The 27,541-nt window shown below is 41.1% G+C and overlaps 1 protein-coding gene across 1 annotated transcript in view; it reads right to left on the reverse strand.

Annotated features, from left to right (window-relative positions):
* Positions 1-9,416: 9,416 nt before the first annotated feature.
* LOC141145015 (beta-Ala-His dipeptidase-like) overlaps positions 9,417-27,541 on the reverse strand; it is a 98,781-nt gene continuing 80,656 nt past the window's right edge. The window contains exons 11-13 of the mRNA XM_073631248.1: positions 20,364-20,505; positions 13,640-13,787; positions 9,417-11,057 (exon numbers count right to left, since the gene is read on the reverse strand). Coding sequence (XP_073487349.1) covers positions 10,931-11,057; positions 13,640-13,787; positions 20,364-20,505 — 417 coding nt within the window. The 3' untranslated portion in view covers positions 9,417-10,930. The remainder of the gene's footprint in view (positions 11,058-13,639; positions 13,788-20,363; positions 20,506-27,541) is intronic.

The raw sequence follows: 27,541 nt of genomic DNA on the forward strand, positions 1-27,541 counted from the left end.
ATACATAAAGATCAAGTGGGTTTTATACCTGGGAGACAAGGCCCAGACCAGATGCGCCGGACCATCAATATCATCTCTCTTCTGAAGTCCCAATGGGATGGAGGACCCCCTCAAAAGGGCCTCCTCCTCTCAATTGACCTACACAAAGCTTTTGATTCAGTGGGCTGGGCGTACCTGTCTGATATCCTTCGGAGGTGGGGGTTTGGTAAATATTTTATGAATCTAATACAATCGCTATATTCTAACCCTTCAGCCCAGGTGCGCCTGATGGGCAGATATTCCAGTGCTTTCAGCATCCGCAGGGGTACCAGACAGGGCTGCCCACTATCACCCCTCCTTTTTGCAATGGCAATTGAGACTCTGGCCATTGCATTCAGATCTAACCCGGATGTTAAAGGGGTTATGTGTGGAGATCAGGAACACAAATGTGCGCTTTATGCAGACGACCTCCTCCTCTATATAATCTCCCCCATTGTTTCAATTCCCGTGATTTTTCAAGTATTAAGGGATTTCAGTGAGACTTCTGGCCTGAAAGTCAATATGAATAAGTCACTGGCCCTAAACATAACAGTCCCCAGCGATATACTTACACAGCTCTCCAATAACTTTGACTTTGCATGGGCTCCCTCTACGATTCCATATCTAGGGATAAACCTAACTCCTGACGTTAATAACATCTTTAAAGCAAATTACCCCCCCATGATACTCAAATGTAAAGAGGACCTGGTTAAATGGTCAAGATGTGGTCTGTCCTGGCTGGGTAGGGTGCATGCAGTGAAGATGACGCTCCTCCCACGTCTCCTATATCTTTTTCGCACCCTGCCAGTTCCTATCATGAAGCACTTCCTCAGCAAATTCCAATCTGAAATAACTCGCTTTGTCTGGGGCAACAAGGGATATAGGTGCCCAACCAGATCCCTCTTACGCCTGAAATCCCAGGGCGGACTAGGGCTGCCAGATCTTTGGGAGTATTATCGGGCTGCACAGCTATCACAAATTTCATTAGTTTTCTCAAAGGTCTCAAAGCCTGATTGGCTCTCTATGGAACGGAAAGCTATTCCCCATCACACCATAGATTTCCTCTTATTGACCAATCCTAAAAGTAGGCCAGCCATAATCGCCCCTTCCCTGTCTCACTCTGTTGCCTTATGCACCCAACTTTTTGCACACCATTCACTGATATCTCCACTGAAACCACTAACCCATCTTTTCAATAATGTGAACTTCCCCCCGGGTCTCAACATAAAAGCTTTTTGATGGTGGACGGATAAGGGCCTCTATCGCATAGGTTACTTCCTATCCCCAACAGGCCCTATTACTCTATCACACTGCAGGAAAAAACTAGACATGCCTGACACAGAAAGGTTCAGATTCTCTCAAATCTCCCACTTTTTAAACACCATTTGGAATAACAAGATGGAACCTCCCACTATAACCCCTTACTAACATTGGTGCTCTAATGCTATGGACCAGAGGGGAGGCATCTCCTTGATTTATACAGCCTTACAAACGAACTTGGATAAACCGCCTCATGCTTGGGCCTGGGAGGAGGACACAGACAGCACGCGAACTGCGGAAGAATGGTTCCAGGCCTCGAATCGCTCCTTTAAAGGTATTTGCAATGTTTCGCTAATTGAAGCTAGCCTAAAGGTCCTAACCAGATGGTATTATGTTCCACTTAGGCTAGCCTTGATTTATCCAGGGACATCTTCTCTAGGTTGGGGGAGTACCTGGACATATTTCTTAAACCTCTAGTAAAAGAAGGGAAATCCTACCTGCGGGATAGTATGCAATTGATTCAAGAACTGCAAGAGATCAGGGGAGCTGAACAATGGTTACTGGTGGCAGTAGATGTCAATTCTTTGTACACGAGCATTGAACAGAAGGACGGTCTACGGGGTGTGGAAAGAGCCCTTCACATGAACACAAGTATGAAGCAGGAACAGATTAGCTATATCCTTGAGGGCCTAAAAATGGCCATGGAATGCAATTATTTTTGGCATGATAAAAAATATTACGTACAAACGAAGGGAGTTGCAATGGGAGCACGCTATGCTCCCAGCGTAGCTAATTTATTCATGGACCTGTGGGAAGATAAATACATCTATAGTAAAAATATACCACAGATTAAGATGTATAAAAGATACATAGATGACTTGATCATTTTATGGAATGGAACACCAGACAGCCTTACAAAAATTCCTTGAGAACTTGAACAACAATAAGTATGGTATTAAGTTCACCGGGAAGTGGAGTTATGAGAAAATTGATTACTTAGATCTAGAAATTTTTAAGACAGGAGACAAGCTATCTACCCGCACCTTTTTTAAACCGACAGACAGAAACGGTTACATCCCCACTTCCAGCTGTCATCATCCAAGATGGAAAAGCAGTGTCCCTAAAGGACAGTTACTACGGATAAGACGCAACTGCGATATAGCTGAAGATTTTAATAAACAGGCCGATATTTTAATTAAAAAATTTCAGGAAAAAGGATATGATAAAGAAAGATTGTTGAAACTAAAAGCAGATATTATGAAGCTAGACAGAACCTCCCTGCTCTCCAATAAGAACAAAAAAGTTCAGAAGATGCCGGAAGTAGCGTTTATTACAGGGTTCAACAGCCAGTTCAGAGATTTTGAGAAAATAATAAAGAAGTACTGGCCCATACTCAAGGAAGACCTCACCCTAACAAAACTCTTGCCAGCCAGACCTAAATTTATATACAGAAAGGCACCCAATTTAAGGGACCATTTAGTGAAAAATGTTATTGATCCCCCGAAAGCTATCAAAATATGTCCAGATCTAAAAGGATTTTTTAGGTGCCAGAGATGCCTACCGTGTAAAGTATCTAAAAGACAACCCAGAAGGAAGAATACGTTTAAATCATGCACTGATCACAAAGAATATAAAATTAACCAACTGATTACCTGTCGTAGCACACGTTACATATGTAGTGGAATGTCCTTGTCGCCTCCAATATGTGGGGAGAACCACCCGTCAACTTTTTGTTCGAATTCGGGAACATATTAAAAATATTAGGAAGGGGTTCCCTAACCATAGCCTATCGAGACATTTCGACGAGGTTCACCACAGGGACCCAAGTTTACTTACTTTCTATGGGATTGATTCCGTGCAGGAACATTGGCGTGGAGGTAATAGAGAAACCTCAATCTCTAAAAATGAAACGAGTTGGATTTATCGTTTGGGTTCCCTTGCCCCCAAAGGGCTAAACCTCGACATAGATTTGAATTGCTATATAGCCAACCCATAGATTTTTAAAAAAAATAGTAACAGTCTGATTTAGCTACATATACGTGGTTTACGGGTGCCTGTTGATACCCTTGTGTGCTCAGTAATTAGGATGCGGACATTTGGCCTGCTGTAGGGTTAGCAAATTAGGGGTTGACCGATACAGATAGAAGATTAGGGGTTGACCGTTTGATCCAGGTGCCCTCCCCTTTTTTATCTCCTTTTTTATCCTCATCCCACATTCCCCCTATAGCATAACAGCTATTTAATCAGATCTGGTACATGGGCTTTGTCCCAATACTTTTGAATCCTGGGGTCAATCTGATACTAGGCATGAGGATATGGCACTTATGCTGACAATTTTATTTTATTTTAATAAAATTTTTTGTTTACATTACATGTGCCCTGATTAGGTACTGTATAATTACTCAACACTCCTCCATCCCACGCCTGTTAATATATGCACTTTACAAAACACATTTTTAACATCTTTCCATATACACTTGAAAATACATGTATTTGGTAACTTGAAATTTATCTGACAATTACATGCTATGCTTCAGGGGCTGTGAATTGGAGGGCTCTATGTTCCATATTTGGTGGACTTGCCCCCGCATTAGGTCTAATTAGGAAAATTTTCGTACTATTAGCTCCATTACCTAGGAAATGATTACTCCTAACCCCTAGGTGCCTTGTTTAATCAATATATACCCAAGTTGTCCAGGCACCTCCAAGACCTCTCCTTCTTTGTTTTACTAGGAGCAAAAATGACCATAGCTAAGGCATGGAAGAAGCAGACTGTCTCCCTCCAGGCTTGTAAAAGGAAAATCTCATGGATTATGGCTCAAGAATGCATAGTAGCAAAACTCAACGATAAAATTGAGCGATTTAATGCTACCTGGGACCCTTGGGCTACTCATTGCAACATATCTCTCTTTTCAGGTATAGGAGCAGCGACAGGGAAATATACTTCCCCTTCTAAACCCCTTCTTTGACTTCACCCTTCTCTCTTTCCTTCACATGTTTCTGTCCCCTCCTTTTAGGGTGTTTAGCACTTGCCTCACCCGACTTGTCATTAAACTTGAAATAACCCCAATATAAAAATCCCTCGGTCACTCTGGGTCAGCGTACCAGGGAAGATCTCACCACACTTATTCAGAGGAGGTGTAAGTTCGGAACAGGAGGGCTCTCCCTAGGTAATTTACATCTGGATAAACTTAGTCCGGGAGGGATGGTTCAGCAGTCTGACCCGAGGGGATACCGTACACTCTCACAGTGTGTTCCCAAAGGGGTAGGTTGTGTGGAGCCTCTCGGACAGCTTGTTGACCGTTCCCTAGGACATCATCAACGGTCCTTTTAGGGGAGAACCTCTGACAACCTTGTCTCCTCATTTGATCGTTTCCGATGTCTGATTTGATATATGAACAATTATTACTCTCTATAGCAATAACGGTAAAAGGATTTTTATACGTAGCTAACTTAAGGATGAACTGTGAAATTTGCATAGCCCATGATCTGATATTTTTCATACTGTTTTTGAAAACTTACTATGATATGTTTGTTACTATCTTATTTTTTTGTTCAGAAAAAACTATTTAAATTTAACCATTTTTAATTTTGGCTAGTATGGTGTGGGGGTTAAAGCCACTGTGAGGTTTTTACTGCTGTCTGTATCCTCAGTAGAATGTTTTAATCTCACTTCCTGTCCCTGAGACAACAGGAAGTGAGAGGAAATCTACCTCTAGCAACGAGAAATTCACTCCTGTAAGAGTCATTATGGAAAAATAGTGTCTCCACTGAAGCTTTATCCTTCTTTCCACAACAACCCAAAATTTTCAAAATCCAATTGTCATAGGGACATAAAGTGAGGTGAAATCTTCTGAACAGGGGCAGAGACAGCAAAACAAACATTACAGGGGTGTTAACTCTTCCCTATGCTATCCAAAACTTAAAAATATTTTTATTTGTTTGACTGGAATTACTCTTAAAAAATGTACCTGTTTCAGCTTACATACAAATTCAACTGAAGAACAACCCTACAGAACCTATCTCCAGGACTTCTCCTGAGCCTCCCCATTCCCTACCCCACTTTGTCAGACTATCTCCAACCCTATCCACTTTTAGGCGATCCCTGAAAACTTCAATTTTCTTCTTCAGCTTATCCCCACAGTTATTATCTTTTGTATCACTTGACCCTCCCTTTTAGATTGTAAGCTTTAAGGCAGGCCATGCATGGGTCGAATTTTCGAAAGAATTTTCTTTCGAAAATCTTATCTAAGAATTTTTGTTTTAATTTCGCACCATTAGTGGGCTGCAGCAACAGCTGATTTTCGTGCGGCCATCGAATTTGAGTAATCGGGCATGTTGGAACTTTTTTTGAAAAACAAATTATTTTCTAATCAATGATGGGAGAATCGTACAAGAAATGTAATCGAAAAAGAAATGAGCATGTGCAAGAAAAGAAAATTACCGGAAAAAAAAGAAGATTCCTAGCCACAAAAATTCTTTTCTGTAGCAACAGGAGGTGAAATTGAAGGCTTGGTTAGTCGAATTTTGAAATCAATGGTGGCACCATCGGATCACAAAACGCACAAAATTTCTGATTTTCAAAAGAAAATTATTTTGGAATTAGACCATGTATGGCCAGCCTAACGAGCAGGGCCCTCTGATTCCTCCTGTATAGAATTTGTAACTGTACTGTGTGCCCTAACGTTGTAGAGTGCTGCACAAACTATTGGCGCTATATAAATTCTGTAAAATAATAATAATAATCTTGTTCATAACTCAGGGACTGCCTTTAAACGGGTGTAACATGTAATCTTTTTTTCAGCTCAGATATCTAGGGTCTCATGTACTATTTGCTGTTGATGTGTATGGTGGGTGTCATAATGCTTAAAAGAACAATAGAGTAAAACTACAATTAGCCACTGAACATACTGGCAAAGAGCAGACCTTCTTGAACAATGTGCTGAGGACTGGTCAATGAAAGATAGAGTTGTTTGGTTACAGTAACAGTAGACATGTTTGCTACAAACCAAAGACATTTCAGGAGAACAACCTAATAACTGTGGAGTTTTGAGTTTTGTAGAGGAAAGTTTATAGTTCGGGATTGCTTTGCTGCTTTAGGATCTGGGTGGCTTGCAGTCATTAAGTAGATTATACATTCTGCATCATATTAGGGCCTCATGCACATAGGTGTATGAAAAAAGCTCCTCTAACTGAACAACCTCAGAACCCCAAAAAGGCAGGAAATCTAGGCATAAAAACCTGTTCAAAGCTGTATATCGAACACATAGGGCGGCACAGTGGTGTAGTGGGTAGCAATCTCACCTAGCGGTAAAATTGGTCGCTGGTTCGGATCCTAACCACAACACTACCTGCCTGGAGCTTGCATGTTCTCCCTGTGCTTGCGTGGGTTTCCTCGGGGTACTCCGGTTTCCTCCCACACTCCAAAGACATGCTGGTAGGTTAATTGGCTTCTGTCCAACATTGGCCCTAGTATATGAGTTGGAGACCTTGGATTGTGGGCTCCTTGAGGGTAGGGACCGATGTGAGTGTGCGATGTATGTGTGGAGTGCTGCGTAAATTGACAGCGCTATATGGGTATCTTAAATAAATAGGGACAATTGTAGACATGCACCCACACTCACTCAGGTTGAACTGGATGGACTGGTGTCTTTATTCAACCTTACTAACTATGAACAAGTGTTGCACATGCGTTTAGGCACATACATTCGCATTCCCAAATGCCCGCAATGCATTACTTGTTGTAAAAGCATGTAAGTGTATTATTTTTCTGCAGAAGCCGCAGGGGTTGTAATTGTGACAACTATACATTCTGCATAAAAGTGTGTTTGATGAGAATTTGAAGTCATCAGTCTAAAAGTTAAGGCTGAACCAGGAAAAAAGGTCTTTTTAACATGATAATGATCCGAAGCACACTAGCAAATCCACCAAAAACTGCTTAAAATTAAAAAAAAAAAAATAGAGGCTTATGGTCTGCTGCACTGATTTGATGCCCCTTGAAACTTTGTAGGGGATGTTGAACTGGGCAGTTTATGCGAGGAAACCCACAAACATTTTGCAAATGAAGGAATTTTACATGGAGGAGTGGTCAACAATTTCACTGAGTCAATGTCAGAGACTGGTGAGCAGTTATACAAAATGCCTGCAAGAAGTAATATCCACTACAGGGGACAACACCTACTTCTGACGCCAAGGGTGACGTCACTCCCAATGGTGGTATTGGACCAGGTTGGAGCAGCAGATCACAAGGCGTCACTGGATTTGCTTGATGTGAGTATTTTTAATAAGCATAACCCAGCAAACTAGAAAGTGCCTTTAGGTGTTTAAAGAGGAAGTAAACCCTAATGGGTTTTACTTCCTTTTTTTTCCCTGCAAAGTAAAAGCATAATGGGCTAGTATGCATTGCATACTAGCCCATTATGTTGCACTTACCTGCAAACGAAGACTGCGATGTCCCCGCTGGTGGCCACATCCATCTTCACCTGTCTTCCTTCCAGGGCCGTGGACTCTGGCTCTGTGACTGGCCAGAGTCACGTGACGTCCCTCTTGTGCATTCACGCGGAAACCGTCGGTCACGGCACGGGCCCTTTCTTCAGTGCGTATGCGCCAATGATGTTGGCGCAAATGTATATATGGTAAATATCTCCTAAACTGTGCAGGTTTAGGAGATATTTCCAGTACCTACAGGTAAGCCTTATTATAGGCTTACCTGTAGGTAAAAGTGGTGTAACTAGGTTTACAACCACTTTAAGATCAGAAGATTGAGGTGTTCACTTATTAACAAGCTAACATATTGTCCATTTGTGAAGCTTCAGCATTATCTAGCATTCATTATTTTGTTCTTGAATCAAAATGTTTTCTTCAACCAAACATACATTTCGCATTGGTGTACAATAAAATATTATATCTAAAATTAACATCTAACCATGGAAAGCTTTTATTTCCAATGAATCAATATTTTATTTAGAATGGTTATTTTATCACCCCTTGGAATGGTTCCTTTTTCTTCTCTCCTTAGTGAATACCATATAGAAACATATACAGCCAGATGCTGAATATATATTAGGTTCAGAAACCTTTGTATAATCAGATTTTTACATTCACAATGCTGCAAAAATTGATGATATAATACACTTGTGGTAATGATAAAACTTTTAGCGAATGTAAAAAAAATTAAATGATAGATTAGTAAAAAACAGAGTAAAGATGGCCATACACAGCTCATTTACATTTGCGGTAGCTCTCTAAAGAATGGTTCATGGTCGACTGCTTTTCAGAGGGCATTTTATAGGCCTCTTCACTGCCTTTTTTGATGCGATGCAGCCCCATCCACATGAATGTGAGTACCGCAGTACTGAACGAAACAGAGGGGGGGGGAATTTTATCTGCAGCACGATGCAAATAATCATGGCTGTGGCATTAATTTACAGCCTCTTAACTACAAGTGTAAACTATGCCCAATAGTTTTTTGTTTTTTTTATTCAGCCTGTGGGCTGAACTAAAAAACAAAAGATTTATCCATCTATGCTACACAGCGCAGAGAAATGTTGAATGGAGCAGGGCCAACAGGGTCACCCACTAAGAAAAAATTGTACCGCATATGCCCAGCACAACGGGTGTCCCTGATGGCCGCCTCCTGCACGATGTCCCTCGATTGAAAAATCAAGCTCAGCAGAAAATTATCAGCCAAAAATCAGGTGCTGACTGTCAAAATACAAATAGCCATAGTAGGAGATTTGTCCACTGTATAGGGTGCATGGAGGAATCTGTTTTATTCTTGTTCACGGCCCGCAGGTAGAGAAAAAAAAATTCTGTGTATGGCCTGCTTTAGGGCTTTTGTGTTCTGCATGCTACTTCATAGGGCTCAGCTTTTATTGATAGGGCTCATAGAGCCGGTGTGCTATTTTCTTTGCAACCAAAGCAGAATGCAATTATATAAATATAATTTAAAATAATCAGGGCACCCCAAGAATTATGCAAATTCATCCAGGGTCTTAAACAATTTTTTGTAAGTAAATCTGTTTTCATTAACCCGATAAATTTAAATTGGGCATATAGTGAAGAAAATGCATCATCAAAAAAACCCAGTAAGCCACCAAAGTTTGGCTGCACTTACAGTATAAAATAAATGAATTCCATAAATGAAAAATAATGTATTGTTTGTTTTCATACAAATAAAACACAGAATGCATACATACAACTGCTTTGTCACAACTTCTAAGACAAATGTAAGAAAAAAAAGCAGTTACAAGTTATGAATGTAAGAAAGTAAATATTTTTTTCAGTAAAAAAAAATTTATAGCATCAAAATCCAGAGTAAAAATTATGCAGAGACTATTTTAAAACAGCAAAGAGCAATGTTTAAAGTACAGTAATCCTTGCAATCAGCACTCTTTTCTCTTTTTTGTGATATATCTAAAATGATAAAAGGCACATTCTGCTGCTGGCCAGTCCTCTTTGTGCTGTCTTATTAAACAAGCTCAGTCAATAACAATAAATTAGAGGAGACCAGTGATTTCAAGGCACTACACTACTCTGTAACTTCTATAAAGCTAAGTTCACACTTGGTCAGTCTCTAAAAAGCAATGCACAGTAGATTGCTTTTTGAGCGGCGGCTAAGCAGCTACTATCAGGTATTGAAGAGGCGGCATAGTATGACCTCCTGAATGCTGTTTATAATTTTTTGTGTTTTTGCTGGAAGGCAATTTTCAATGGAACTAATGTGCCACAACTACAAGTCAAGTGTTTAGCTCATGGTTTATGGCATGTCCCCATTGACTTGAATGGGTGAGTTTTTACCGTGTTAAAAGAGAGCTAATGGTTAACATTTTACACAAATATTCAAGTTGGACTGCCAACTCTGCATATGTCATACAACTGAACTGAAAGTTCTATAGTGGCTTTTGCTACATGCATAGTTGGTAAAAGCTGTCTATTAAAGCCACTATGCATGCGCTTTCAAGCATGTACACTTGTCTCAATGTAGCTGCACATACTAATGCCCCGTACACACGGTCGGACTTTGTTCGGACATTCCGACAACAAAATCCTAGGATTTTTTCCGACGGATGTTGGCTCAAACTTGTCTTGCATACACACGGTCACACAAAGTTGTCGGAAAATCCGATAGTTCTAAACGCGGTGACGTAAAACACGTACGTCGGGACTATAAACGGGACAGTGGCCAATAGCTTTCATCTCTTTATTTATTCTGAGCATGCGTGGCACTTTGTCCGTCGGATTTGTGTACACACGATCGGAATTTCCGACAACGGATTTTGTTGTCGGAAAATTTTATAGCCTGCTCTCAAACTTTGTGTGTCGGAAAATCCGATGGAAAATGTGTGATGGAGCCTACACACGGTCGGAATTTCCGACAACAAGGTCCTATCACACATTTTCCGTCGAAAAATCCGACCGTGTGTATGGGGCATTAGAGTGTGCATAGAACTGAAAGACTAACAGAAAAAAAAGATATTTATTTGACCTAAGGCTGTCAAGATGTAATATATACTTAAATTACATAAATCAAGGTTTGCAAAACCCAGAGACAATCTGAACTAACAAAACAACTAAAACAATAAAGTAAAGTAATGATATAAGGAGCTAGCAGGGTTTATTCAATTCCTGAAAAATGTTAGTATTGCTGTTTTCAGGTTTCAATAAGCTGAGATGCTTTTAATTTCTTTTGGTCTGATTTGGCCAGTGAATCTTCATGCAGCTTTGACAATTCCAAGAAAAATACTGCAAAAACTTTGGTCCCTTGAATGTAATTAGATCTGAAAATAAGAAATACATAAAACACATGTTAAGTAACTTTTCAAAGAAAGGGTAAGTCAGTCAGTGAACTATAAATTGTTGCTTGTAAATGTTGCAATTATACTAACACTGTCATGTCCAGAAAATTGCCCTGGTCATTATTTACTGTAGGTGCAAGTTTTATGATGCATGAATGCCACAAACTTTAAAGTCTCTACATCTTTTGTACACTATTCCCCACAAAGTTTTAATAAGGAATGCTTGAGGAAAACGTTTTTTTATTTTTGCATAATGTATTGCAGTAGGACCCTGTTTAGTCCTAGTGACCATTTTCACCAGGACAAAACGTGTTAGGTAATTCAAAATTTGACAGTTGCCACTATAACAGAAGGCCTGGACAGTTGTTTAAAGCCAATGGGACACCTGTTCTAGTGATAACTATATATGAGGGAATTTTTTCTTAGTGACCGCCTCCTGTAGATTTACTGCTACAGGGCGACCGTTGTGCGCAGAATCACGTATATATATACGTGATTATGCGTTTTCAGGTAGGGGGCATGCAGTAAAAGTAGCATGCAGTACACATATAAACACTTGTTAGGCACACGTTTAACTCCTTGATTGCCCTAGATGTTGACCCCTTCCTGCCCAGTGTCAATAGTACAGTGAAATAAAACAAAGGAGGAAGCGCTGATCCGATATAAAAACCCAACATGCCAGAAAGTTAAAACAACAGGGAACTTTAATAGACCCAAGCAAACACCATAGTCCAGCAAACGGAAGAAATAAATACACTGCAACTCATGACTCTGGTGAATACTGTGGCTGAGCCTGGGGAGATGGATGGCTGCCTCCGTGTGCTGGATTTCCTGGGAGCGGGCGCGTGGCCCGAAGGTTGTGGGCTCTGTCCCCAGATGGAGTGGGGGCTCCGCTGGGATAATCTCTGCCATGGGAAGGAAATCGCCAGTGCGAGCGGCGTGCAGAGCGCTAGGAGCCGCACTCGGAAGCTAGTGTGGAGACATCAGGCAGAGCAAAACTCGAGACCAGTAGCAATAGCAGGGCTGGGCTCTGGTGTGTGGATGGGGATGAATTGAGCAAATCGCCGGAGCTTTCTGAAGGCAGACTACATGTTTTGGGGATTAACCCCTTCTTCAGGTCACCTAATGAGAGCCAATTCGTTTTTTTCTTTGGGTTGCTTGGTGCCACCATATTCTTCAAGGTACGTACCCTTCTAAAAACCACCTGAGGTACATTGGTGAGATGGGGACCCAATGTTGGGTCCGACTGGAGGATATGCCAGCATTTCCTTATTACACTGGCTTGTTGTGTAGTTATTGTTGAACCCTGTGATAAATCTGGCGCTATTCGAAGGGGGGACTTTTTTTTGGGGGGGGGGCAGTCCTCAAGACATAACCCATGCTATTTTAATTCTTACATATGCACTGTAAAAGGTATTATGTTAGTTATTTTTATTGTCCTATTTTACTGCAAGGGTTAATCCCCGATTAGAAATGGATGGTTCATCTGCTCTCTGGCATTTCCTTATTTATTTCCCCTGTTCACAGGCTCTCATTAGGCGACCTGAAGAACCTGAAGAAACATGTAGTCTGCCTTCAGAGAGCTCCAGCGATTTTCTCAGTTCATCCACATCCACACACCGGAGCCCAGCCCTGCTGCTACTGGTTTGCTACAAGAAACATCTCATAATGGGTTAAAGCAAAGAGCTCTCTCAAGACCTTTACAACCTTATTATTGCAAAACATACTGATGGCATTGGTTACAGAAGGATTTCTAAACTTCTGAATGTTCCAGTGAGCACTGTTGGGGCCATAATCCAGAAGTGGAAAGAACATAATTTTACCATAAACCGGCCATTACCAGGTTTATGGTCAAGATTTCTGACAGAGGAGTGAAAAGACCAGAGCCAAGGACCACTTGTGGAGAGCTTCCGAAAGACCTGGAATTAGCAGGTACAATTATTTCAAAGAAAACAATAAGTAATGCACTCAACCGAGGCCTGTATACCACGCAAGACTCCATTACTGAAGAAAAGGCATGTTGAAGCTCCTTTAAAGTTGCTGCACAAGATTTAGACAAGCCTCTGAAATGCTGGGAGAATATAGTCATATCATTGAAGGAAGGATGAATGGAAAAATGTACCAAAAAATTCTTGATAAAAATCTTCTGCCATCTACCAGGATGATGAAGATGAAACAAGGGTGGATATTTCAGCAAGACAATGATTCCAAACACCAAAGCCAATGAAACTCTCCACTGGTTTTAAAGACAGAAAATAAAACTGCTAGAATAGCCCAGCCAATCACCTGAATTGAATCCAATAGAAAATCTATGGAAATAACTAAAGATCAGAGTTCATAGAAGAGGTACACGGAACCGTCAAGATTTGAAGGTTTGTGTGGAAGAATGGGCCAAAATCACAACTGAGCAATGCATGGGACTAATGATTGTGTACAAAGTATTAAATACATTTTGGTTATATTTAATACTATATTTTACCCGCTGTGTGTGTGTGTGTGTGTGTATGTGTATATATATATTATATAAATTTATATATTAGATTTTTATATAAAGTATGTCTCACCTGCTTATTTTCTCATTTTGTGAATGTTCCCCATCATCTGCTCCACCAATTGGAAGCATCATTACTTTCTTTTTGGTTAGATCTTGGAAAATTCTGGCTAATGGTATAGTTGAACCATCCCTGATCATATCTGGTGAAACACCAAACACTGCAAAAGGCAAGCAGAACAATACATATACAGTATAATATGTAATACAAATTGCATCTATTAACAATACTCCTATGGTAAAATGTTTGCACCCTAATATTTTGTTAATTATAATATTATAACAATAAATATAAATGTCTCCGATTTATTTTGGATCCATTTTTATGCTTAAATTGATGGTGATAATAATACATTTTATGTTAGGTAAGGCAAGTAATGCACACAGATTCAGTTTCCTCCCAAAGCATCTCAAAAGCTTTGAGAGGGATAGACACTATTTTGCAAGTCTTGACTAGACATCATGACATTAAGCCAGTGGTGGCCCGTCCATAGGGGGCCCATGGGCGGCGCCGCCCACCCCCCCCCCCCCCCAAGCTGTAAAAAAAAAAAAAAAAAAGTCACTTTAAGAGTGTCCAGGCACCAGACACACAGCGGTCTATGGGAAGCTGATTTGCCCATGTTTAAGGGAGTATTCAGGTCGCAAGCGATGCACCTGCAAACACTCCCACTCTTCTGGATTTGTCTCTGTGCTCCTTTGCTATTTTTTAATTGGCAGGGACAGGAGAACAGTTTGCAGTGCTTTTTGCGGCAACACTTCCGGTTTCCCGGCTCACTGCTGTGTAGAGTGGACTGAAGCGTGGAAGGCATGAGCAGCCGGCTCCACTAAGCATCATTATGCATCTCTCGGATTCCCTCCTACAACTTAAGGCAAGCCTAACAATCCCCCTGACACAGTGGCATCACTGGGGGGGGTGGGGGGGGCTATCCGCACCTAGGGGACACTCACAGAGGGGTGACACCATCCTTAGGGCGGCGGAGAGTCCTGGGTCCCGGAGGCAGATAGAACACCGGCGCCGCACTAGCCCTGAGTGAGATTGCTCAGTCTCACTGCGGCTGGCTCTTGTCACAACCCCGCAGCCTGGAGAGTGACACTCAGTCTGAGCAAGCAACTCTCTGGGCAGCTGCATGCTCAATCCTCCTCCGCTCACTGCAGAGGTGCATAAGGGGAGGGGGTCTGTACTCATGGTGGGGGGAGTCTGTACTGATGGTGGGGGAGTTGATTGTCCTGGGGGGTATGTACTGATGAGGGGGGCTATATACTCTGATCTGTGATGCTGAGCTATATACTCTGATCTGTGATGCTGAGCTATATACTCTGCTCTGTGATGCTGAGCTATATACTCTGCTCTGTGATGCTGAGCTATATACTCTGCTCTGTGATGCTGAGCTATATACTCTGCTCTGTGATGCTGAGCTATATACTCTGTCCTGTGATGCTGAGCTATATACTCTGTCCTGTGATGCTGAGCTGTATACTCTGTCCTGTGATTCTGGGGCTGTATACTCTGTCCTGTGATGCTGAGCTGTATACTCCTGACACTATGGGTGGAAGCAAGTGGAATACAGGGGACGAAGTGGGTGGATTCTATAGGAGTGGGGCTTATGAGAAGTGGGAGGGGTCAAAAAGAATGGGTGGGGTCTGGCTCCCCCTCCATTCTAAAACTTCACCAGCTCCCACTGCATTAAGCTGTGGCATGCCCTCACCCATTTATTGTTATTAGCTGCTAAATATGATGAATGACCAATAGAGATGTGCAGAAAACTTTATAGGAGCGTAGCCATCCAACCCTGAACACCTTTAGTTTTGCAGTTTCCAAAGGGGACTAGAGGAAAACTGAAGCTGCATACCAGCACCTGAGGCCAGTGACACCTTAGTAAAAATACATCTTTAAAATAAACCTTTAAATATTTTTAATAATGCAAATTAAACCTGTCTAAAGTATGGTAACACACTATAAGTTTTGTTTCGTTCAACCCAGCGGGCTGAACGAAAAAAAAAACCTGACAGATCACTGTACTAATACAAGCGATGTTAGTACAGCGATTTCCCCCATTTTGCTTTTGTGTTCTGATAGGGGGGCCGCTCCCCTGCCAGAACACACTGGTCAATGGCTGCTAGCGCTGAATGGATGCCGGTCGGATGCTGGTTTTCCACCATGCTCGTTCAACAGAAGCTGGTCCTGAAATCGGCTTCTCTCGGACAGGCAGCTGTACACACGGTAAACATAAAAACAGAAAATCACCGTGCTATCACAAAACTATCACACTTCCGAATAACGTGAGCTGAAACCGGAGAGAGTTTGGGTTGGTGTACCATCCATTTACATGTCCGCAGTCACGCTGCACACATAGAAGCTTCATTGCTAGTTGGACACCCGGATTTGGGTTCACATACAAGCCTGTTTTGCTTGCATTCTGGTAAGCGTGAATTTTATGTGGTGGAGGATCACTGTGAGCAGTGTTTTATTTTCCTACCTTTTCACACTGGCTTTCATTGAGAAGCATCAGGGGACTTTTCTCAATTCCGTAGAAGAAGTTTAGAATTTTCAACTCTATGAACTTTACTATACATTATTCATTTAGTGCACCCATGATCTCATGTATTCATATATCATAGTATTTTCTCACAATAGTTTATTTTTTATTCACTTTGATTTGCATTAATTGATTTCTATGCACTCATATATCTTTATGGTATAGCGCAGTTTTTTTCCTTGTTTTTCTCTTAGCTGTACACACGGACCAAAAGTCGGCTGGTTTCTACTGTACCAGCTGACTTTGGCTGATATTCCGTCTGTGTGTACCCAGCATCAGGGCCAAAAGCTGCCAATCTTCTTGCACCATACCTATGAATGATGTCCTCTCTAGACTTTGATGAGGTTACAGGTGGCTATTACATGACCCAGAATTCAGGAAGGTCAAGCTCTTGGTAACAAAATGAAACCACAATTAGAAAGGCACAAATAGAAGGGTTTTCTTAAAAAAAAAAAAAAAAAAAAGTTTTTTTTAAAAAATAAACAATAAAATGCCTGACAGATTTGCTTTAGACATTCTTCCTTGTAAGTAGGGGTGCAATTATTTAATTAAAGGTCTTCAAAATGCGTTTGTGTTCAAATTATAGACATCAAAGTATTTAACACATTTTTAAAAAGCAGTAAAAGAATTTTAATCAAAGCCATCCCTGACTTCTCTAGCTTCATGTACTGTTAGGTAAACAATTAAAGTGGTTGTAAACCTCTGAAATGAATATTAACAAAGCATATCTTTCTATAGTGTATACTTGCCTTGTTCCAAAGCACTTAGTGCAATTTCCATCTGCTGTTCCATTCACTGCTGGCAGGTAATCCCAACTCCAAGCAATCATGGGTGATTGACAGCTAAAGTTGTACACGTTTCCCTATCAGACTGTGTGGAGGGGGTGTGTCCATTCCCTCCACTCATGTCTCAGATTGCAGTTAGTTCTCATTTTTTTTAGCGTAGTGTGTTACATCGGATCTCCACCCCCTGCCTTCTGGAGCTCAAAAATGCTGTGTAAAATTTGTGCTTTAGGGGGCTGTAGAGTAGAGAGTACCATAGATAAACAGGTACAACTTAAGTAGGAGGATTTGTTTAAAATCTCTCTCGCTCTCTCTCTCTCTCTCTCTCTCTCTCTCCCAAAGATCACAACAAAGACTCTAAGCCCCTGTTCACACCGGTGCGATTTGTCATGTGATTTGACAGGTCCAAATGACATGACAAGTCTCACCCTATTGTCAACAATGGAACTGTTCAAATCGGTGCAACTCCAAATTTGCGGTGCCACACCATTTTGTAAAAAAGGTTCCTGCACTATTTTTTGCAATTTCAGGTGCTACTTGCATAAACATCTGTGCATGAAGTCGCACACATGTCAACCAAGCTGCACCTGAAGTCTCACTGACCTACAGCTTTAAAAAGTGAAGTTGCACAATTTCAAAGTCGGATTCAGTGTGAACAGGGGCTAATGTTGTGTTTCGGTCAATTTCTACCAAGAAAGGGAAAGAGTTGTGATCTCAGTTCCTTTGTTGCAAACTTTGAAGACAAATTTCTCCACAGTGCCTACAGCTACAGGGCTTGCTGTAAAAGGATAAGTTCACCTTTGGGAACACGTTACATGTTTCACCCAGTTGCTGCAGCTGCTGCCCGCTGCCCCCACCCCGTAGCAGCAGAATGGGGAGAAGTTCCCTGTACTCAGCAGGGCCGTGCAGAACTCCGCCCACACACCCACGTCATTCATTCACACAGCTCTATGTGAGAATGAACTACAAGCCCCAACATCCTTTGTGACTGTTGGCTTGTAGCTGTGGTGAGCCATGGTAGTTCATTGATTCTTCCTGTCAGTGTATCTCCTTGCCCGTACAGGATGTATGGGCACACAGATACACTGACAGATCTGCAGGAGACCTGTATGGCACTAGTGATCTGCTAATCACTGGTGCAATGCTTTACAGGCTACGTTAATACTTTAGGGCACTTTCACACTGAGACAATGGGGGTGTTGGCGGTAAAGCGCCGCTAGTAATAGCGACGCTTTACCATAGTTTTTAAGTGTGCTTTTCGGTCGCTAGCTGTGCGCTAGAGTCCGAATAAAGGGTTAAAAGTGCCTGTGTAGCGCCGCTGCCGAAGCGCTTTGCAGGCGCTTCGGCGGCTCTGCCCATTGATTTCATTGGTGTTTACACCTCTCCTAAAGCACCCGAAGATGCTGCTTGCAGGACTTTTTTTAACGTCTCGCAAGCTCACCGCTCCAGTGTGAAAGCACTCTGGCTTTCACACTGGAGTGACAGGAGAGGCACTTTTACAGACACTTTACAGGTGATATGTTTAGCGCTAATACGCCTGTAAAGCGCCTTAGTGTGCACATACTCGATCTTTTACATAGTCCTGTATAATTGTCAGGTATGTTTTAAGGCACTTTTCTTTTTTGGGTTTACTGGTGTTTTAGCTAGATATAATTTTCAGCATTATAATAAAGGAAATGAAGTTAGAGATGCATAAGCAGCCAAGTAACTGAAACTTGGCAAGAAGGCAAGCCAGAAATTAAATTCATGTCCCTACATGCAATTAATCAGGGAAGATTACAAAACACTTGTGTTTAAGAAAGTAAAATTATTTTGTATTTTATTGGAAAGTCCACAGTTTATTAAAGTGGACCTATAATGAAATGTTAATACAAAGCCACATTAACACAAGTCCTGCTGGGATGGATAAATAAAGAGTAAATAAAATAGGTGCCTTAGGGAAAATGCTGCCACAGTTTCCCTGCAGTGCTAGCCACATGTCTGAAGGCCTACTTGAAGGAAAGGATCAGAGTTCACAATGGCTGACCTTCTCCTTATGCAATCAAATGCTTGGGCCTTCAGACATGTGACCAGCACTGGAGGGAGCCTGGAGCAGCATTGTCTCTAAGAAAAGTATTTCAACCCCCCTATCAAAGATTGGCTATCAAAGCAAGACTTTTCACAAAGCTATATTTTAACATTTGAGCATAGGTCAAAGTAACACACCCAACTGCAATAACTGTGGTATGGGGAATTTGGAGTTAGTTGGGGTAAATTTATAGAAAATCATGTGTCCGGTTTACCCGGGAACTGTTATACAGTACATTTGCCTGATTTATAAAGTTAATTTAGTGTCATTATTGACTGACACATTTACCCCTTCAAGAAGGATTCAGAAGCATCTGAATTTGTTGGCCGTTTGTCTTAAATTACATTATGTTACATTTGCAGTAGTTAAAAATCTGTGAATGTTACATGTGAAGCAAAGATTTATCCTATTCTCCACTCTGAGTTGGCAAATCTTATAATAACTCTGATGCTTTAAACATTCCTTATGTTAACTCATGCATAACTATTGAGTATATATTGAAAAACTTTTATATGACAGTACAGCGTTGAATGAAAGAAAAGCTGGACTCCCAACCCTATATGTATGAATACATTAATTGGATGTATAGATTTGACAGTATATCACAAAGTAACGGTACAGTAATGTAGGGATCGACCGATTATCGGTGCGGCCAATATTCACTTTTTTAAAGCATCTGCATCGGTCACAAAACTTACCAATATTGCTTCAAGGGGTTTTACCGGAGTGATGCCTGCAGCTGCAGGCATCACCCTGTTACCGGCTTTCTTGTAATAACAACCAATGCGGCTCAGCAGCTACTCAGCTATTATTACCAAGCAGCAGGCAGGGATATCCCCCCCTTCCGCCGCCTTCCACTGCTCGCCCCGGCTCTCCCATCCCACTGGGAGACCCGAGCCACCAGCCGGCTGCCAAAAACCCAAACAAAGCCGATGCTTTGTTTATCTCTGATTTAGTAACCCAGAAGAGATGTCATGACATCACTTCCGGATTACTGGCATCTTAAAGGCGCCAATAAAAAAAAAATAGAAAGTATTCAAATACGTACTTGACGTTTTGAATACTTTCAAGAGCAGAGAAGGGGTTTGGGGTCTTATAGACCCCCGATAACTCCATAAAGAGTACCTGTCACTGCCTATTACTGTCACAAGGGATGTTTACATTCATTGTACATACATTGTTTACAAGAGTGATAAAAAAAAAAGTATAAAAACAAAAATTTTAAATGTACAGGATATCGGCACATGATATCGGCTATCGACCTGTGAGGTTGCCGAAAAATCTGTATCATATCGGCACAGAAAAAACGATATTGGTCGATCCCTACAGTAATGTACATGAAAAACTGACCTTTTCGTATTGCCATTTTAGCAGCTTCATACTGAGGATCATCAACATTAGCGACCCAAGGCATTGCTCCAATTTCCAGCGAAACACTCAGTTTATTTGGGCTGTTTAATTTGGCAAATACTTCTTCAAGATACTTTTTAACCTAGAAAAGAATGAATATACACATGACATTTTGCTGTTTTTTCCCTATCAGGTCACAGTCCCACTTACAGGGGCATGCCAGGGAGTTTCTGCAAAGCAACCCCTGTAGCCATTGATCTAAACACCGCCAAAGTTAGTGACACATCTTTCTGCCATAACGTGATGATCCTAAATGTACTGAGAAGGTAAATCCATCCTTAGTAATATGAGGTTTTGTGCCACTGTGATTGAGCTTTTCAGCTGCATAGTTAAAATAAAGGTACAATACAAGTGACAGTCAAATAAGTCTGTATTTTGATTTTTTGTGTCCAAATTTTTTTTTTGTCTTCCTGCACATTTAAAATTTTACAGCTGGGAATAAGTACAAATAAATAAGTAAAAGAACAACAGATTTTGCAGCAACATAGCATTTTTATTTGTTAAAACCCAGGGCAAATAACACTGCCTACTGCTAACCCTCCTCAACGAGGTATTGCCCTGTATCCCCCCCACTGTCTCTTTGCTACAGGATTCAACCCTGAGTCAACCTCAGTGTCAGATGGTATCAGAATTTACTGGGGGTAATGACCACTCCAACTGACTACTGGCCACTCAGGCCTAAATACTGTCTTGTAAGTAGAGATGGGCTGAACACCCCCGGTTCGGTTCGCACTCAAATTCTCAAACATCGCAAAAGTTTGGATCCGAACCGCAAACCCCATCGAAGTCTATGGGACCCAAACTTGAAAAACCAAAAGTCCCATTTTGAAGGCTTATATGCAAGTTATTGGCCATAAAAAGGGTACGAAGGCTGGGTACTACCTTGGGGACATGTACCAATGCAAAAAAAAACTTTAAAAAAAGATTTTTTTTTAAAGGGGCAGCAATTTTAATGATTCCTAAAGTGAAACATTACAAATGAAAAGTTCATTTAAATATAGAGCCTAAGGGGGTCCCCTTAGTCTGCCTGTGAAGTGGCACATCTGTACCGTGTATAGAACCTGCTGCAGTAAAACTGACATTTATAAAGAAAAAAAATTACATTTAAATTGATTTTCCCTGCAAGCTTCGGATGGAAATAACAAAGTTTTGCACCACAGTGTGCAAGTCCTATGTGAAGAAGCCAAATTATAGTACACTCAGGCCAAGATTAACATTTTTTTTTAGATAAAGTCTGGTGTCTCCTTCGCAGACTTTGGATAGCAGGGACAAATGCAGAAAAATTGGGCTTTGGGTGTTGATAGTGCCTTCACACCATAACCTTATAGAGGTACTCTTGATGAAAGCAAGAATTGGCCTTGCTGTAAAAAAAATGAATTTGATGCCCCTGTTAAATAGTTGCGGAAAAATTAGCCTTTGGGTGTTGGTAGTGCCTGCACCCCGTAACTTTCTAGACTTATGCCCCATACACACGGTCGGATTTTGCAACGGAAAATGTGTGATAGGACCTTGTTGTCGGAAATTCTGATAGTGTGTAGGCTCCATCACACATTTTCCATCGGAATTTCCGACACACAAAGTTTGAAAGCAGGATATAAAATTTTTCGACAACAAAATCCGTTGTCGGAAATTCCGATCGTGTGTACACAAATCCGACGCACAAAGTGCCACGCATGCTCAGAATAAATAAAGAGATGAAAGCTATTGGCCACTGCCCCGTTTATAGTCCCGACGTACGTGTTTTACGTCACCGCATTTAGAACGATCGGATTTTCCGACAACTTTGTGTGACCGTGTGTATGCAAGACAAGTTTGAGCCAACATCCGTAGGAAAAAATCCATGGATTTTGTTGTTGGAATGTCCGAACAAAGTCCGACCGTGTGTATGGAGCAATAGAGTCGCAATGAGCAAACACACTAACTCGCTAGTAGCAAACTGAGCCCTGCTCTATCTCCACTCCAACAACACACTGCAAACGCTTCCTGTGGGAAGGAACCTTTTTATAGTGTGGGGTGGGACTATGAGTACTGATCTGTGATTGGACAAAGTCATCATTACTTTGTCCAATCAGGGCTCTGACAGGGCTCTGTGCCCTAATTGGCAAAGCTTTGCACCTGACCAGCTTCATCCAATTAGGGCTTCAGAATGCACTCTGCAGCATGCATTGCATTGTGGGGCACTCGGTGGGCGAACATCCCGCCAAGCTCCCTGCAAATTTGGGTGTTTCTTGAAAGGGTGAACAGGCGATGTTCGGCTCGAACCATTTGCCCAACACTACTTGTAAGCAGCAATTCATAGTGCATGAACACTGTCACATTAGGGTATGCCACATGTTTTTCTCATACTTGGGCAACAGAGTGAGGGCTTGGACATTAGACATGTGCACACTGAAATATTTCGTTTCGGAATTTCGTTTTCGTCCGAAAAATAAATTTATTTAGTTACTCCCAAAATTAGTTTTTATTTATTTTGTTTTTCGTTAAAAATTGCATTCGTCCGAAAATCCAAATTAAGGTCGAATCTGTCATTGAAGGCTTATGGTGTCTGTCGAATGTTCAAAGAAGATTCGACGGAGCAGCTAAACTGTACAACGCCGCATAGTTTACCTGCCTGTCGAATCTTCTTAGAACTTTCGACACCATAAGCCAAAGTACGTGTGTACTTAGTTCTGGCTATTTTACTGCTCCTCCTCTTTAGTTACAATCAGCCAATAACATTCATCATCATCATTATTTTTATTTATCTTTTCTCCCCTACATCAAATCTTTTCTCCCCTACGTCGAATCTTTTCTCCCCTACGTCGAATCTTTCCTCTCTATGTCGAATCTTTTCTCTCTATGTAGAATAATCTTGGACTAATAGAGTTAAGGTTAGGCACATTCGACCACAGGTTTGATGGACACAGATTGTTATTGTCATCATCATGTCGAATCTCCTATCTATATCGAACTGTTGTAGCAACGAAAACGAAAATAAAGCATTTGTTTATGTCGGATCTTTCGTTTTTCGGATTCTGCACTTTAGTTATCGTTTGTTAAAATGATAACGAAAATACTTGAAATTCGGACAAAAACGAATGCACATGTCTATTGGACATAGTGTGGAGCTGGTGAGGAAGTGTGAAACATGAGCATAAATTAGGTGACACCTTTGTCTTGAAGAAGCATCTGGTGTATTTTTCACAAAGAATTTAAAGTGGTATTAAACCCCCAAAGAAAAATGTAATAAATTGCAGCTTACCGATTCTTAGATGTGGCGGCTGCGTTAGTTTTCTTATTAGGCTTTTTTCCCTTTATTTCACCTGGTGATCCAGTAGCACACTTCATGTTTTATGGTGTCTGCATTCTGGATGAAGTAGTAAAGCGGACATATTTGGACAGCAACATTGTCCATGTGGGGAGAGGGTGGAGTTATATGTACTAGCAGATTTAGAGGAACTTGACTTACAAGTTAAAGCCAAACTCAAGCTAACACAGCAGTTTCAGTAGAGAGTTTTTTTTCCTTTTGGGATAAAGATTTTACACTGATGAAGAAAAGCTGACCATTGTAAGCACCCCTGTCAGCGGTAAATGGTTTGCCTCATTCCTGTAACTGCTACTTTGTCTGAACAGTTTAGTCTGTTAAAGTATGTTGAAAAATAGGAAAATTACTGGTTGGATCACCATGAGAAAATAAAGAAAAAAGCATAAAAAAGAGGATTTGGCAAGCTGCAATTGAATACATTTTTGTTTTTGGGCTTAACGCCACTTTAAAGGGTTCTCCTTTTCAGGATAACACTGTACAACCCCCTCCCACCCCCATGGTCTCTGCTGTGCTGATCTCCATGGGTGCTGATCTGTCAGTGCTCACGCAGCATATGTAGTGGTTTGGGGATTTGAAATCTCCCCTATTCTCCCTCTTCATTCTGAAGCGTTTCCAAGACAGATCAGCGCAATTCTGATTGGTCAACACCAGCACAGAGCATTTTTTTATCTGTCCTGGAAGTGCTTCAGAAAAAAAGAGAGAGATTTCAAATCCCCAGACCTTTACATTGGCTGTGTGGCACTGACAGCTCCACACTCACTGGAGGTAAGTGCAGAAGGGACCAGGGAGGGTGTACAGTGTTCATTCACCTTTTAATTTTTTCTGAAAAGGTGAATATTGCATTGGGTCTCCACATCAGGACAGAGATAGAAAAGCAGAAAGGTTGGATACTTAAGGTTGGGGCAAGGGGAGGGGGTAAGTACACTTTAAAAGAGCACTGAGCTTTTAAGCTAAATGCTAGGCAGATATAAATGACATACATTAATGCAGCTTTGTAATCATTAATACATTAATGTATTTTTGCAAGCAGTAGTCATTTAGGTACCTGTATTTAATTTAATATCAGCCTCGGTACAGCAGGGCAGGAGTGTGCGAGGAAGAAGCAGCATGAGAAGCTAATCAGTTAATGTGCTAAAGAGAAGAAAGCTGATAGTAATCATCCTGCTCTGCTTCTCCTTTTACTGTGCATTAACAGAAAGAGGTGGGTTCAGGACAATCCAGGCTCATAAAAAAGTTGATTGGGTTATGCTGTTCATCAGACTGAGGACATCTAGTGTCAGAAAAAAAAGGACTGTGGGTGAAATCTTTAAATTGTAAGGTTGATATTGCAGCAAAAGCTGGTTTAGATATGTTATACTTTAATGGGCTATTCATTTTATTTTGTTGTTTTTGGCTAAGATTCTGTTTTAAGGGTAGTAGATAGAAGGCCTTTAAAAATTATATTAGAGAATTAGGGCATACATTTATGTTCAAAACCTCCTAGGTTTTAGTAGTTCAGAAATACTATTAGTGCTATAAACTAAACCCCAGAGATGGCAGGAGCTTGAAGGAATTTAACAACCATCTGAAAAGTAGGTTTAGAGATCTTGCTGATTACGAGTCGTGTTTAACTTTCCCCCTATTCTATTGTGCTACTTGCAGGATTTATTTGCTGGAATGCTGCACATAAATGTGTACAATTATGAGAATGATCTGCACTGTTTCTTCACTTAATTGCCCTGGCAATGCTGCTGCAGTGTGGTTTTGGCACATGGCTTGGTGAAAATAAGTAGTATAGCCCTTTTTATGTTAAAAATTGTATTATTAACACAACGCCTTGGAGTCTATTTATAAATGTTTACACAAGATTTTCAATAATTCAATTTTAGCCTAATCTGAGCACCTTAAATGCACCTTGCAGATTCTGAGGCCTCATGGAAAAAGTTGTTAAGGTCAGATGAGACTAAAATTGTATTATTTAGCCTCAACCAAAACTGCAGTGTTTAGCCTCGTGACACATCACAGTAAGCACCCTCATGGCTACTGACTGGAATGGTACCAGCGGATTGGAGAAAAGCCAATGTTTAAAAAGGGCCCCAAATACATCCCTGGGAATTACAGACCAGTTAGCCTAACATCAATAGCATGCAAACTCTTGGAGGGGATGATAAGGACTATATACAAGAGTTTAGTAATGAAAACGGTATCATTAGCAGTAATCAGCATGGATTCATGAAGAATCATTCTTTCCAAACCAATCTATTAACCTTCTATGAGGAGGTGAGATGCTATCTAGATAAAGGAAGGACCGTAGATGTGGTGTATCTGGATTTTGCAAAAGCATTTGACACAGTTCCTCATAAACGGTTACTGTATAAAATAAGGTCTGTTGGCATGGACCATAGGGTGAGTACATGGATTGAAAACTGGCTACAAGGGCGAGTTCATAGGGTGGTGATAAATGAGGAATTCTCGGAATGGTCAGGGGTGGGTAGTGGGGTCCCCCAGGGTTCTGTGTTGGGACCAATCCTATTTAATTTGTTCATAAACGACCTGAAGGATGGGGGTAAACAGTTCAATCTCTGTATTTGCAGACGATACGAAGCTAAGCAGGGTAATAACTTCTCCGCAGGATGTGTAAACCTTGCAAGAAGATCTGAACAAATTAATGGGATGGGCAACTACATGGCAAATGAGGTTTAATGTAGAAAAATGTCAAATAATGCATTTGGGTCGCAAAAATATGAATGCAATCTATACACTAGGGGGAGAACCTCTGGGGGAATCTAGGATGGAAAAAGGATCTGGAGGTCCTAGTAGATGATAGGCTCAGTAATAGCAAAGCCAAGCTGCTGCTAACAAAGCAAACAAAATATTGGCATGCATTAAAAAAGGGATTAACTCCAGAGATAAAGCGATAATTCTCCCACTCTACAAGACTCTGGTCCGGCCGCACCTGGAGTATGCTGTCCAGTTCAGGGCACCAGTCAGGATGGATGTACTGGAAATGGACCAAGTACAAAGAAGGGCAACAAAGCTAATAAAGGGTCTGGAGGACATTAGTTATGAAGAAAGTTTGCGAGCAATGAATATATTCTCTCTGGAGAAGAGACGCTTGAGAGGGGATATGATTTCAATTTACAAATACCGTACTGGTGACCCCACAATAGGGATAAAACATTTTCACAGAAGAGAGTTTAACAAGACACGTGGCCACTCATTAAAATTAGAAGAAAAGAGGTTTAACCTTAAACTACGTAGAGGGTTCTTTACTGTAATGCTGTGTACACACGATCGGACATTCCAACAACGAAATCCTGGGATTTTTTTTCTGACGGATGTTTGCTCAAGCTTGTCTTGCATACAAACGGTTGTTGGAAATTCCGATCATCAAGAATGCGCTGAGGTACAACACGTACAACGAGCCGAGAAAGATGAAGTTTAATAGCCAGTGCGGCTCTTCTGCTTGATTCTGAGCATGCGTGGACATTTGTGCATCAGAATTGTGTACACACGCTCAGAATTTCCGACAACAAGTCTTGTTGTCGGAAAATTTGAGAACCAGCTCTCAAATTTTTGTTGTCAGAAATTCCAACAAAAAATGTCCGATGGAGCCTACATACGGTCGGAATTTCCGACAACAAGCTCCCATTGAACATTTGTTATCGGAAAATCCCATCGTGTGTACGCAGCATAAGAGCAGCAAGGATGTGGAATTCCCTTCCACAGGCGGTGGTCTCAGCGGGGGGCATCGGTAGTTTCAAAAAACTATTAGATAAGCACCTGAACGACTGCAACATACATGGATATACAATGTAATACTGACATATAATCA

The sequence above is a fragment of the Aquarana catesbeiana genome, linkage group LG05 (assembly GCF_042186555.1).
Source record: "Aquarana catesbeiana isolate 2022-GZ linkage group LG05, ASM4218655v1, whole genome shotgun sequence".
Classification (NCBI taxonomy): Eukaryota; Metazoa; Chordata; class Amphibia; order Anura; family Ranidae; genus Aquarana; species Aquarana catesbeiana.